This window comes from Patagioenas fasciata, chromosome 20 (genome assembly GCF_037038585.1).
Source record: "Patagioenas fasciata isolate bPatFas1 chromosome 20, bPatFas1.hap1, whole genome shotgun sequence".
In the NCBI taxonomy this organism is placed as follows: domain Eukaryota; kingdom Metazoa; phylum Chordata; class Aves; order Columbiformes; family Columbidae; genus Patagioenas; species Patagioenas fasciata.
The window spans coordinates 4634905-4649093 of NC_092539.1; the positions used below are offsets into that span (position 1 = coordinate 4634905).

Genomic DNA, 14189 nt, shown 5'->3' on the forward strand with positions numbered 1-14189 from the left:
CCAAATATAATGCAATTATAAGGTAAATAAAAAAGTCGTGGCATATTCAAGATTAAGTATTTATTTTGATTTTAGTAAGCCTGACTGAGAAATCATTCTCAATATCAAAAATTTGAAAAGAAAATTTAAAAAAAGGCAGTAGTGAAAACATTGGAACACAAATTCCCTAAATTCAAGTTCAGTCTAAAGTGGAGGCTTTTCTACTTCAATCTAAGAAAAAAAGGGGGGTGGAAATTAAAGGTTTTAGTTAATTGTAAACACTTTGCTTCCTTCCTAGGAGAAAGGAGGTGACACCTTGCAGCAAGGAAACTTCTCACACCTTTGAAGCTGAGGGTGTCGCAGCTCAGTGGGGTAAGATTTTGAGAGATGTTCACAGTCACTCTCATCACCTTCACTCCCACAAACAAACATCCCAACCTTGATCCCTTTATGGCTTGCCTGAGAAAGAAATAACAGGAAAACGCATTTCACAAATATTTTGAAAGCTAAAATTCTGAAGATTTCAAAGCCTTTCCACACAATTTTTCCTCTTTGTTTTCAAAGAATCCACACATAGAAAACAGTTTTCAAAAGTCACCAGCACCCACTTATTCAAAACCACCTTGAAAAGCTCAGAAAGGGCATGTTGACCATCAAATCCTTTCAGAAACTACCAAGAACAAACACTTCCTAAGCAAGAACCATTTCAAGTATCTTTAGTTTACCAAGAACATCAGCCAGGTTGGTTTTCAGCCATGTGCTGTCTCTCAAGGGATAGAGACGGAGGAGGAAAGGGGGTGATAGGGAACCCCAGGGGCTCACAGCACCAGGACAGTGGCGGGAAGACCCTGCTCCAAACCACCCTCTGAGAACCTGCCCTGAGGACCCCAGGCCTCACCAAATCACCCCAACACCTGCACCCAGTTTGATTCACACCTACTGTCGCTGCCTGTGCACCCCGAGCAGCTGATCCCAGCATAGACACTGTCCAAAGACACCCGGGGAGACCGTCGACGGTGATGTCATAGAATCACGGAATTGCTTGGGTTGGGAGGGACCTTCAAAGCTCCCCTGGTGCCTCCCGGGGGGGCACACCAGCTCAGGTTGCTCAGAGCCCCGTCCAGCCTGGCCTGGGATGTCTCCAGGGATGGTTCATCCACCACCTCTCTGGCCAACCTGTTCCCTGCTGCCAACCCCACTCTCTCCCAGGTGTCCTCCTGGACCCAAATTTTGAGCCTCTCACTCAAAAGCTCAGTGAAATTCCCCTTAAATTGAGACACTTAAGCGGCAGGGTAAAACAACCGTTACCCAAACAAGGGAATACAATAACAAAACAGCAGCTCTCCACTCACCACCACCTCCTCCTCCTCCCAGGAACCCCTATTGTAGGACACGTCCCTTGAGCACTGTCAACTTTGTGAGCCAGTCTACGTGGTAGAGCAGCATTGTGATGCCATGGAGAACATCAGTACACAGCTACATAAGCACCACCCAGCTCCATAAGGTCCACCAGTGCTTCGGGGGATTGATTTGTTTGCGTTTTTTTGTATGTATGTGTTTTCCCCCTCCCTCCCTTCTCCAACACTGATCAAAGCCGGATCAGTTAAGGTATCATCAAATGTTCATGTCTCTCATGCTGGGGTCTCCTTCAAAATTCAGTGGAACTGTTTAAGCCTTGACAAAAGAGGTTTGAAGTTTTGACATTTCAAAAATCATTTTCCAGAACACAACAGGATAAAACAGCTCAGAAGATATATCTAACGAGGGAAAAGAACAAAGTGCTCAAAAGGCAGCCCAAAGGGTTTGGCTTTTCCTTTCTCTCTCTTTTTATTTCAAGGGAAGAGATTAAATAATAATTTTTTTTTTTTTTTTTTTTTAAGAATTTCTATTTCTTCCTCCCCGTGCTCTTTTTGTCATCTTTGGTCCATGTGCTGTTTCTTGGCCAACGAAACTCCTTTTCATCTAAAATTAGTATTTTGTGTTGTAAGGCTACACGAGGTCATACACAGGTTGCTATTAATGTATCCATCCCTATACTATCATGCAATTATAATCCTGTCACAGATTTTTTTTTCTAGACACTAAGGGAAGGATTATCCCTCTTGCTTCATTCTATAGATATAAAGAATAACCCTCTTTGGTTTCTTTACAAACCTTTTCTTTCTTTCTTTGTTAAGCCTAGAAGAACATTTCCCAAAGCGACAGCTCCTCCCCTCTCAGCTCTTCCCATTGATCAGCTCTCGCTCTCCTGTTTTGGTCCCATGGAATGAAAACTTCTGCTCCTTAAATTCATTTCAGAAAATGCAGAAGAACCAGACAGACATTGGATGTTCAGGACACACGTACACTGATCTAAGCAAGTAAAAGTGCTCAGTTTTACCACTCCTCCCTCTGCTGCTCCGGGCAAAACTAGGTCATTTTGAAATAATTTAAGTCAAACTCATAATTCTAGATTCAAATTTGAATCCAGGGATAGTATCACACCAGGTTAATACCCAAGCTATCAGCTTCATCTTGCTTTTCAAATGGTTTCTCTCTTGAACAAGATGAAATGCCTAACCAGAAAACTATGACAGCAAGTTTTCAAAACAACAAAAGCCTATAGACACACCTTTCATCTACGGTTCCATGAGCCGAAGCACATACACAGTTTATATCGCACGCAGTGCTTGACTCAAGGATGGAATTTCAGCACATGAACTCTTTGCACAGCCATGGGCTGCTCACACCAACATTCCCCAACTCGCTGATGACCCAACCCAGAGACCCCCATCCCTTGGAAATACCATCAGTCCTGCTGGAGCCTTCTCACTCTGGCAGAGCAGAAGCAAATCAGGGATACAAGTCTGCGTGCAATTATAGCTTAGACTGGAAGCATCTTTCCCATGGGAGGAAGGGGTTACATTTCAATTGTTAAACTGCACTTTCTTGGTAATTCTGACAGACTCTTTATTTGGGTTTTCGTGGCAGTCAGTCTTGATTTCGCCAGGGCTGAACTTTTGATTTAAATTCATGGATGTAGCTTTGTTCAGCAGGTGACGACTTGGCCAACTTTTCCCAAACCCAAGTGAGACGGCATCTTCCCATTCTGTGGTCAAGCTCACTTTGCAACACCATCTCCCACAGCATTATTAGACAATAAAATTGCGCAAATGTTAGTAACAGCACTTCTCTGTCCTCAGTAGGCATCTGGGCCAGCAATGGCTGAGACGGAAATTAAGACTCCCAAAGAAAAGCTTCTCCTTAATGCTCTGTATCTCCTAACTCCCACGCTCCAGCCTGGGGCTCTTTCTTAGTGATGCTCTCTAGATACTGAACAAGGGTTTGGGGAAATCCAGCCTAAATCTAATCGCATCACAAAGTATGTGACAGATGAGTTATGATAAGTTTTAAAAAACATTAAGTGTGTGTGAATGGAGATTTTTCAGACAGCACCAAGACCAAACATCCTCCCAGGATGGCAGAAAACCAAGAGGCAGCACGTGCAAAGATAACGCACCATAGAACCGAGACACGCTATCACGTACCCACTGAGAGATCGCACACCAGCAATGCTTCTTGTTGGCAGAACAATAAAGTGCAGTAGCACATTTCTAGCTATGCAGCCTCCAAAAATTCTCACTGTGCCTTTCTGCAGCCTTCCCCCATCATCCATCCCAAATTGTAGGGTAACCAGTGTCGGTAGGAGCTCAGGATGCAACAGCTTCTGTCTCTGAACCGGCCCCAGCTGACACCATCTAAATATTAACACCGATTCCCCTGCTTTGCTCCAATAAACCCTGCAAAGGAGAAAACATGAGGCATTTGCCTTCTCTTGCAAACCAAGCTGCCCTGGCAGCTGGGCTGGCACGGAAAGAGCCAAGCACAGGATCACAAGCCTGTCAGCGGCACGATAAAAACATGATGTACTTCAGCCCCTGGAATCTTATTATTTCTTCATGCGAAGAGCGTTCGCGCCTTGAAACCGTCTTGGAATCCCTTTGATCCATGCTGATACAGTTTATAAATTGATGTTAATATTTAGAGTTCATGTCTGGTAACGCTGTAGCCATTTGCTCACATTTTCTTGCCAGCTAAGCAGGCGTGGGAACAGGATTGAGCTGTGATGCAGACACAGAGGTGACCTGGTGATTAAGAACTGATGGAATGAAATGCTATCGGTAAAGCTGTCCCCCAAACACAGCCACCTTACCAGAAACACATGGGGTGCCAGACCTGGCACTGAATCTGCAATGGGAAAGTATTGCTTCTGCCGAAAACCTGACCCAGGTCTCTGTAGAGTGAAACAGGCACCTCTGCAGCAGAACTCCAGAGGGAGAAAACAGCGCAAGAAAAATGTGATTTAAAGCCAGCAAATTCCCTCTGCTGATTTCAGATGGGGCTGGGGCCAGCTGGAGAAAAGGGGAGACCCCAGTGTCAGCATCTCTCTGAAAGCTCAGGTACCTTTGAGATCAGACCCCTTTCTCCATCATTCTGGCTTAAACCTGGGGTGTTTCATGTGTAAATCAAAGAGCATCTGCAGCTTTTCCTTGCTGTAAGAAGGAACAGGGAGGCAGCCGGTCCCCCACCTCCCGCTGCTCATTTCTCTGCGGCCACATGCGCAGCACGTGCTGAGCACACGTGTGAGCCGGCACCTGACGACACAGACTAATGCCTGGTCAGCTCTGAAGCCTGCAGAAGATTGAGCAGGAGATGTCAAAAGCAAACAATTTAAAGCAACACATTTAATTAAAACCAGAATGAGAAGTTGTTGAGAGCCCAACAATTGCAATCTGCAGAGCTCTGGCAATCTTGGGGGAAAATTAACACAAGCTGCTAATAGCAGCATCCAATTCCATCGGTGTCTTGGAGGAAATAGTGGTGGGGGAAGGTAGGAAATAATCTTCAGATGAAACAATTACTGATCAGCTGCATGACAATCCCAGAACATCATAATTCAAACAGGCAGACACAGATCGCAGGATCACAGAACAGTTTGGGCTGAAGGGACCTTCCCAGCTCCCCCAGTGCCCCCCCTGCCATGAGCAGGGACATCTTCACCAGCTCAGGTTGCTCAGAGCCCCATCCAGCCTGGCCTGGGATGTCTCCAGGGATGGAGACAGGTTCTCTGGGCAGCCTGTTCCAGGGTCTCACCACCCTCATGGGGAAGAATTTCTATCTTATAGCCAATCTAAATCTCTTTCAATTTAAAGCCATTACCCCTTGTAAAAAGTCCCTCTCCAGCTTTCCTGTGGGTTCCCTTTAGATATCAGAAAGTTGCTATGAGGTCTCCCCAGAAGCTTAAAAGAGGGGTGAAAAAAAAAAAGCAAGCCGCAAAGAGGCTTCCTCCAGCTCTGCCACCTTACCAGACCCTCAACTGCGGCAGTTCCAGATGGAGGGAGGGATTACCATGTCTCCTCTGGTACACGTCTGAGAAGAGGAAGGAAGGAGGTTGTAAATGCCCCAAGATGTCTTTGAAGTGACAGAAACCTGCTTTATGCCCTTTGCTTTACTTCCACTCACAAAGCCCTACAAGCCCCCAGCTAAATGTAGCTCTTGCCTCCTTCTGTACACGCCGGAGGATCTCACCTACCTCTCCCACTAAAGTATCTGGATGCAAACATCCACCCACACCATATATAACCTCTTTGCAGGCTGTAAAAACGGGAAGCTTTAATTGATACTATATTTCAAACTGTTGTGCAGCAAGGACACACTCCAGGCTGAGTCCTCTGGGGTATCTTTTCTCCAGCCCTGCCTTCCCTGCAAGCCGCTCCCATTGCTGTATCTCTACTTTTTGAATCATTACTTAGAAGAAAGAAAGAAAAACAACTATTGATTGTATAGAGCTGAGTAGCTCACATATTCATAAGGGGTTTTATTGCCCAGATGGAGGGGTTCTCTTTCCTTTCTTCCCCCTTTGACACTGCTAAAGGGTCCTCTAAATAATGCTTTACATTTCCAGAGCCTCATAAAAGCCTCTACGAGTCCTTCTATAAATCCAAGCCACCTCCAAAACCAGAACGATGCCTTCTGCTCAGCGCAGGCTGATGCTGCCCCAAAACATGATGCCCTGGAGAGAACAGAGGCAGGAGGGAGGAGAAGATGCTCCCACCATCGCATCCTAAGCGAAGATGTGGAGGCACTGACCAGGTAAGATGACAGCTATACAAACCAGGCAGTAACTGCTCCAAGCAGAGAGAAGCTGGGGGGACACCATCAAATGAACAAAAGGAAGAAAATGAACCAAGAGAGAGAAATAAGGGCAATAGAGATGGGTTGGTTATTAATACCACCGCTTGGAATGTATCCTCCCAGCCTTTGCTGCCAGCTGGCTTCTGGTCCAGTCCTTCCATTTCCCATCCTGCCATTCCAGCGGGATCGGCAGCTTCTTCCTCGAACGGTGCAGAGAGGGAAAGCTGCTTTCCTCTGAGGCTGGAGGCATTTGGTGGGGTTTCCCCTCCCCATTCCTTTTCCCAACTTGGCTTTGGCTCCTGGTGCACTGGAGCTGGCTGGCGTCTACTTAAAAGTTTCCTTCAAAGACGAGTTTTCATCTCCTACATGAGGGATTTCTTTCAGCCTCTGTCTTTGTTTGGCTTTTCCTGCAGAGGTATCGGCAGCTGTTCCGCTGTAAGACTTTCCTTGGCTACCGACATCTATTGAAATACTGCATTTCAAAAAGAAATGAGAGGGCACCCTTCTCTAGCACGGGAACATCTCCACTGCATGCACCATCCCTGCCTTATCATCATGTGAAATACAAACGAGAGCAGCTTCAGGAACCAGATTATTTAAGCGCGTGACAGAATTCAGAAGACATGGCGTGTGCTATCAGGTGCCAGGTCAGAGGTTGGTTTAAGACTGATCAAAGTTGCCAAAGACATCAGCTCTACCATCGCTTTGCTTGCATGGGGATGCCCACACCAACCCCCTTTTGTACCCGAGCAAAAAGCAGATTTAAACCCACACAGATCACCAGGGAGTAACAAGTCTCCTATTTTCCATCAGCGTAAGGCTCTGGGTGCCAAGCCTCTGCAAACACAGCCAGGCACGTTTTCCTGGGTATCATTAAAATTTCCCAAGCCGTCTGAGTTCTGTGATGTCTCTAAATGTTTTAGAATATTTTGCTACCAGTTGGGCACTGCCTTGGGATTTGTTGTTATTCAAAAAGAAGGGACATCTTTAAGAGCTTTCCTCTTCCCAGGCAAGGGACTGCCATCGCATAAAATGATGAGATTTCAGTAAAAATGATGGCCACTGCAAAATATCTTGGCTGCTTCTATGTGAAGAATTTGACTGTTTCTCATAAAAAATATTAAAAAACTTTTTGCAGTTTGTAATTATATTTTACAGTTTCATTACAAAGCTCATTTTAATTCTTCACCAAACCGTTTTTACCAGTCCTCTTGCCACTTTCTCTTTAGAAAAGTCATTAAGTCGGGACTGGAGATCATCCCATTTTCCCCAGTTTCAAGGATATTAATCTGTTTTATTGGTATTTCACTGTCATTTCCACTCGAGTGTTCTCCGTATTTGCATAATTTGCATTGCCGCCCCCTTCCCGGTGACAACCACAGGCTCGGCTTTTCATTTTAGTTCTACGAAGTCACATTGCATTTTGGTTTATTTTCTTTTCCGAGGACACGCTGTCTTCCCTGGCCCAGAACCGCAGATGGGGAGCAGAATGGGGGTCCTGTGTCCATCGCTGCCTCCCTGACCTTCGGCAAGTACCAAAACCAGCTGCGAGCTCCCAGTCCCAGTGATGAACTGGTTGGTGCCTGTCTCAACAGGACACGAGTTCACACTGGAGCAACCTCATTTCCCAAGTGCAAAATGAGTTTCTGTTCACCAGCTACAGTCTGTGAAGAGTTCAGAATATTTATGTGCAGCCTGGAAAATCCTTAGAGCCTTTTAGAAACAGGTCAAGGGGTAGTGAAGTCCCTTGTTCAAAATTATGCCTTTTTCATGTCTCCACTGATGCTCAGTTCCTACAACCTGAGACCACAAAGTAAACGCTCTCCTCCTCTTTCCTCTAAGGAGCAAGCTTTGACCATCTCTTTAACCATCTCCCCAAAATATTAATCCCCCCAAGACCTGCCCTCCATCCCAGCCCCCAAAGTGAGGGGGCTCTACAGGATCTGGCCACGCTGGGACATCCCAGCAACAAACCAGCTCTGTCTCTCACATTTTTGGCGGAGAAAAAGTGCCCCCTCCACATGCTCTGAGCAGCGAGATGAGCGTAGGAGCTGAGGAATTGGAACCGACTGAATAATGGGTCCCGTCTGCTGGAAGAAAATGAAATTTGCCCTCGTGTTACCGAAAACTTGCACTCGACGCTCGCTGCACATTATAAAGAAAAGGTCAGTGAAACACAACAAACGCAAGGAGCCCAGCTGGAGAAAGCAATAAACAGTGACAGCAGCCCTAGTCTAATTTTTCAAAGCATCTCTGCCTTTGCTCAAACCCCAGCAATTTCACTCCGCGCTGCTGCAAGGGGCTGGGGATGAGCAGCTTTGGTGCTGCAGGACAGGCGGCTGTTTGTCTGTACAGGCTCCCAGGGAAGAAAACAGGAATATCCTTCAGATGCAATTAGTAGTAGTAGTAATAATAATAATAAGACACGATTGAGAAGATTTCAGCCTCGGGCACGCAGATGTGCTTCGCTCCTCTGGGAAGGGGGATCCCTGCAGCCGAGTGCAGCCACGGCAATTCCCAAAAAGAGGGACACCCATGTCCCAAACACACCCGGTGGGGCAGAGGGGTCCGAGTCCCCAGAGGGTCTTACCATCTGCAATGAAGTGTTCGGGTACGTGAAGCGTCACCTTGACAGTGAGCGGGCAGGAGAGCTGGGAGCCGCACACCATGGCCAGGACGCAGGAGCTGACGGCGATCAGGGTCAGCGCCGTCTTGTTGACCGGGCTCTTCATTGAACCTGCAAAAGGCAGAGAGAGGGGTGGGTGGCCAAAAGGTAAAGTGGTATCATGGGCTTGCAGGGATGCAGGAAAGCCCCAGCCCCGGGGAAGGGCAGGTGTTGGAAATCAAGACAGCTCAGCAGCATTGGAAGAGCTCCTGAGGTCTGCAAACCCCATCGTTCCCATCAGTCCTCATTTGGTTGCGGTTTTAACATTCATGTTGTCTCACTCCCTGAGTTATATCCATCCTGGGGACTGTATTTTCCTAGAGGAGGGAGAAAACCACTGCACAGACAATGACAGTGCCACCGAAGTGACCGAGCTCCCAGCAGACCTGACTGCATCTCTGCTCAGGATGCAGGTGAGGATGCTTATTTATTTTCAGAAGCCAATCCAGCCTCTCCTCCCAGCCCTCACCATCTCATCAGCAAGGTGAGATTTAAAAAGCATCAGTTTGCAAATTGAACGGAAAATACATCCAGCAAGTTAGCACTTGCTCACCCTGGAATTTGACCAAAGCCACTGTTGGAGCTGAGGGTGCCAGGACAGGGATCTCGTGCTCTGGCTGAGCCCATGGCACAACCTGAATTTTCCAGCTCCACTAAAGCATCCAGGATGAAATCTCCACAGTGAATGCTCCAACCTGCACCTGCAGGACAGAAGTGGCTGATGTGCTGGAAAATACCCCAATCACTACAACCAAGAGGAGTATGCAAATTGATTATTTATGAAGCATCTTTTACTATCCTTACAAATGCACCATCTCAACAGCCTTCCCACCCCGACTTCACAGCTTCATCGCCAAACTCCTGCGCCATTCACCTTGTGATCCCCTTTTTTTGCTTCTCAATCTTTATTCATACCATCCGCATAAGTTAGCACCTCCTTGGGAGACAAACGCATCCTCTCGCAGGGCATTACTGTGCCTGCCACAAACCCTGCGTATGGTTGAGGTTACTACACAAATGTAGGAGGAGAAAAAAAAAAAAGAAAAAAAGAAGGAAAAAAAGCCCCCATCAGGATAATTGGACACAGCCAAGCACACAATAGGCCAGAGAACACTGAATTTTACCATTATAAATCACCTTTCAATCCAGGGTCTTAAAGCGCTTTGCAAACATTAAATCACAAATCCCTTCTGAGTTAGACAAGTATTATCCCTGTTTCACAAAGCGCCTGAATCACAGGTACGACGGCAGCTCTCACCATCCTGCAGCCAGACAGGAATTAGGATCTGGGAGATCCCATCCTCATTGGTCCACGTGGCTTCATCCTTCCCCATGACCCAGAGGATGGGGCACAGGAGCTTTGAAACAGCAAGAAGCCCATAACAGTTCAATGAGTTTGAGCTTGGCTGCCCAAGGAAAGGGTCAATGTACTATGCATCTCCTGTAACTACCTTCCCCACTCCCATAACTCTTGCTCCCTGCTCGTTTCCATCACGGCGCTAATTATTGACCTCTAGAACCGCCTGACGTCGCTTTTGACCAACTGAACCAAACCAAAGGGTCTTCTGCTTGAGCAGAAATTGGATTTCCAGCTCAGCTCTTTATTGCTCACAACCAGTTTGCTGCCAGGTTGAAGAGAGGCTGGTAGAAAAGCAGATTCTTCCCTCATTCTTTAAAGAGAGGGACATGGCTCCTGCTCTCTGTCCCATCGCCTGCTCTTCAGACCACCGATGCTCCAGCAGAAGCGTTCTTGTCCTGCTTTTAAACACCCATCTGGAGGTGAACAGCTTTGTTCCAGGCCTCTAAAACCACAAGCAAATGTCCTCTTAGCAAGCCCCTGCTACCCAAACCAACCTCAGTGGGTTCACTGAGGCTTCATGCTCCTCTTCAAGAAGCTGGACAACATGATCCATTCCTTCCTTGGTCTGGGAAGGGGATACAGATCCAGCTCAGTAACTCAGGTGGAACCACATACACCACAGCACCACAGACAAAAGCTGTACCTGGCTGAACCCTGCTCGTTCTCTCCTCTCTGTGTCATCTCCAGGCTTTCAGGGAGGTGTTTAATGTACAGATTTGCAAAGCCAGGTCCAGCAAACAAGCTGGTATCAACCTCCTTTACCAAGAGTAGGGAGCTCCAGGGGAATGCAAGACCTCCATGGATGGCTGATGGGACTCAGGAGCCCCAAGAGCTTCAGCACCCATCGTAGCCTTCACACACATCTTCATTTGGGTCTTGTGGGGTCCAAAAAGCCCAAGAAGGTGGTGACCAGGCACAGCTGAGACCAAATTCACTCTCCAGCTTCCTCTGCCATACTAAATCCTTCACGTGTTGAGAGGATGTCTTTATATTCTTAATCGAAGATGTTTCTGTTGCATTTTGGATGGTTGCAGTAGCACAAACATGTGCCCAAGCGTTCAGACAGGCTGTTTTGGGGGGAAAACAATGGTTCGTGGGAGCTCCTGGAGGAGACAGACCTGGGAAGGGGCAGAGGAGCGGGCAGGACATATGATGAGGATGAAGAAATTACTTCTCTCCAAATGGGGAGAACTAACATCCCACTGCAGACTGCAAGAGCAAAGGAGAGAGATAAAGGAAAGACAAACTGGTCCAGTTTAGGGCACAATCATACCTGAGATGCGTACTGCTAGCAATCCAATCAATGACAGCTTAATTAGACTGGAAGACAAGAGGAGCAGCTAGGACTGCGGTGAAGAGGAGCCACCACCACCCTTCCCAATGGCGACTTTTTCCACCTTGAACACCGGTGCCCATCGGCCCAGCTTCTGCCTCCTGGAGAGGACACGGGTCCCTCTGCAAACAGCTCAGAAACAGCTTGCAAAGCACCACATTCCCCTCAAGATTTTGCACCTGCTGCAAGATGAAGATAAATTCAAAGCCACTGGTGTAAACACTCTGCAAACAGCCCCTCCAAATGCACTGTGTCTCCTTTGAAATATCATTTCCTCCTGCAGTCAATTACTCACTGCTTTGTACACTTTCCCTTGCCCACCTAAAGGATAAGAGAGGAAAAAAACACTCAAGAAAACTCTGAGCTCGTTCCTTTTAATATAGGCAGTGCTGCCTAAATTTAAGGGGGAAAAAAAAGAAGAGTATGTTCAGAACACATATGGATTTACAAGCAACACAAATATCCCGCACGCTTGGTAATATGATGTTTCTAAATCAGGCTCATGAATACATGCTTGGGAGATTACTCTATAAAAAAAAATAAACTTTAATTACCCCATCTTTATCAGCACACAGCCCATGGTGTTAGCCATATGTGGGTGTTAAACGCCAAGTGCTTTGCAATCTTCCCCACCCCCCGGAGATAATAGCATAATACAGAATGTTTTGCGGCTACTCAGATATTAAAATGTATTTCTATCACCCGAGGAACACGGGGATGGGGAAACTGAGCGGGAGAACAGCGAGTGCCTGAACTGCTTAGCAACGCTTGGCGCAGCCGCACGGAGAAGAGCCCGGGATGGGGCGAGCAGCTCCCCCAGCACCCCCGGCAGCAGCAAATCCCCCCCCGCAGCCCGTCCCACATCCCAGCGCTGCTCCCAACACACAGAGGCTGCCAGCGGGTCGGAGGAGCCGGGCGCTCCTAATGATGCTTCTTTATGTTCCAGCAGAAGCTCATTAATACGGCACAACAGCGTTTCCAGGACACTCTCGCACGCAGAAACATCTCAAGGTGGTTTTACAAGCAGGCGATCATGTCGAATCAAATCAAATGCCAATTAAGACGAGCGGCGGTGTTGGCAGGAGGCTATTGCCACAGAGTGGCCCCGTGCCGGGGAGCAGCGCTGCCCATCTGCCCCCCTGCCCTGCCACTTCGGGATGGTCCCGCTTCCTCCAGCACAACAGACACATGGAATGGAATAGGATGGGATATAACATCCTCCTTCCAGCCAGACACAGCTCCTCTCCCACCTCATGGTCCCCACCAAGCCTCATGGACCACCCTGCCCCAGTGCTGCTTCCCTCAAAAGGGGATCATAGAATCATTTAAGATCTTCGAGTCCCACGATAGCCTAACTCTGGGATTAAACCACATCCCTAAGAACATCATCTCTGCCTCTTTTAAACCCCCCTCCAGGGATGGTGACTCCACCATTTATCTGGGCAGCCTGTTCCAGTGCTTCACAACCCTTTCTGTTAAGAAATGTTTCCTAATATCCAATATATGGATGTTGATGCAACAACCCCCCCCACCCCGGCCCCAAGGCAGCATATGAGCAGCAGGGTGAGAACAGGAGCAGGCAGTTCATTGCACACCCTCTCTATAAAACCCGGGCTCAGCTTCTCCTTGAGCTGGCATCTTCTCCATCCCTGCCTTGGACAAAGCCCATGGGAAGGTGCTCACATCTACAGTCTGGATCTGGGCCAGGGTTTGGGCACAGGGCTGTCCCCAGGTTCATGGCAAGAACAGTAGGACAGGGATCATCCCCAAAGTGGTGGCTTTGCTCCCCCTTGTGCTGGTGGACACCCCTGGCGAGACCCCTCTCCCTCCCCAAGAAGGTAGAGGGGGCGCAAAAAAAAAGGGACAGAGGAGTGGAAAGGAGGAATGACGGCTGCGTTGTGCAGCAGCAGGGTGACATCAGGCACTTCTGGATTTATAGAGGATTTGATCTTGCTAAGCGCATGCTGGATCAGATTAATACTATTAACATTTATGAATTACCCACTAGCAATTAGCCAAGGTGTCCTCCAGTTCGGCAGCAAAGGCAGCCCTGGGGCGGGGGTGAGGGAGAGGAGGATGCTGAGGGATGGCACGGCCACCATGGGGAGGTCAGGGACAGGCTGCTAGACCCCATGGCAAGGTCAAGGAGATGCCATCAGCAAATTTCAATCGTGAGGAGCAGGAAGAATGGGGAAAGCAGAGGGAAAGGCAAAGCCCTGAAAGGCAAGGAAGGGGCAGCAGAGGAGTAAATGGAGAAAGCCGAGGTGGCACAGGTGGACATGCTGGTCTCTGCTGACCCACCAACTCCTTCACCACTGGGGTCACCACTCCAGCTCCATCATGTCCAGCCCCACTCCAGCTCCATCACATCCAGCCTCATCACCACCAACCCCATCCCCACCTTGAGCAGGTTCTCCTGCCCGCACGCCTTAGATCTCCCCTGGCACAGCGATGGGGGTTGAATTTATGCAAACCAAATTTGCTCTTCTGGCTCTGATACATTTTTTTTCATTTCTCTGGGCATGGACAATTAAAATCAATGAAGTCAGTTTTGCTTTCATGTTCTCAGTGCTGAATTGGTTGAGATAAAATCACATTAAAGACACAGTTACACATTTCAAGGCAGAGATTGCCTGCACTGGAATTTTCTTTCATGCAAACCAATGGAAACACTTCTC

At 47.8% G+C, this 14189-nt stretch overlaps 1 protein-coding gene across 2 annotated transcripts in view; it reads right to left on the reverse strand.

Moving 5' to 3' along the window:
* ASTN2 (astrotactin 2) overlaps window positions 1–14189 on the reverse strand; it is a 312197-nt gene that overhangs the window by 188074 nt on the left and 109934 nt on the right. For both annotated transcript variants that reach the window (XM_065853591.2, XM_071817431.1), the window contains exon 6: window positions 8744–8890. In XM_065853591.2, coding sequence (XP_065709663.1) covers window positions 8744–8890 — 147 coding nt within the window. The remainder of the gene's footprint in view (window positions 1–8743; window positions 8891–14189) is intronic.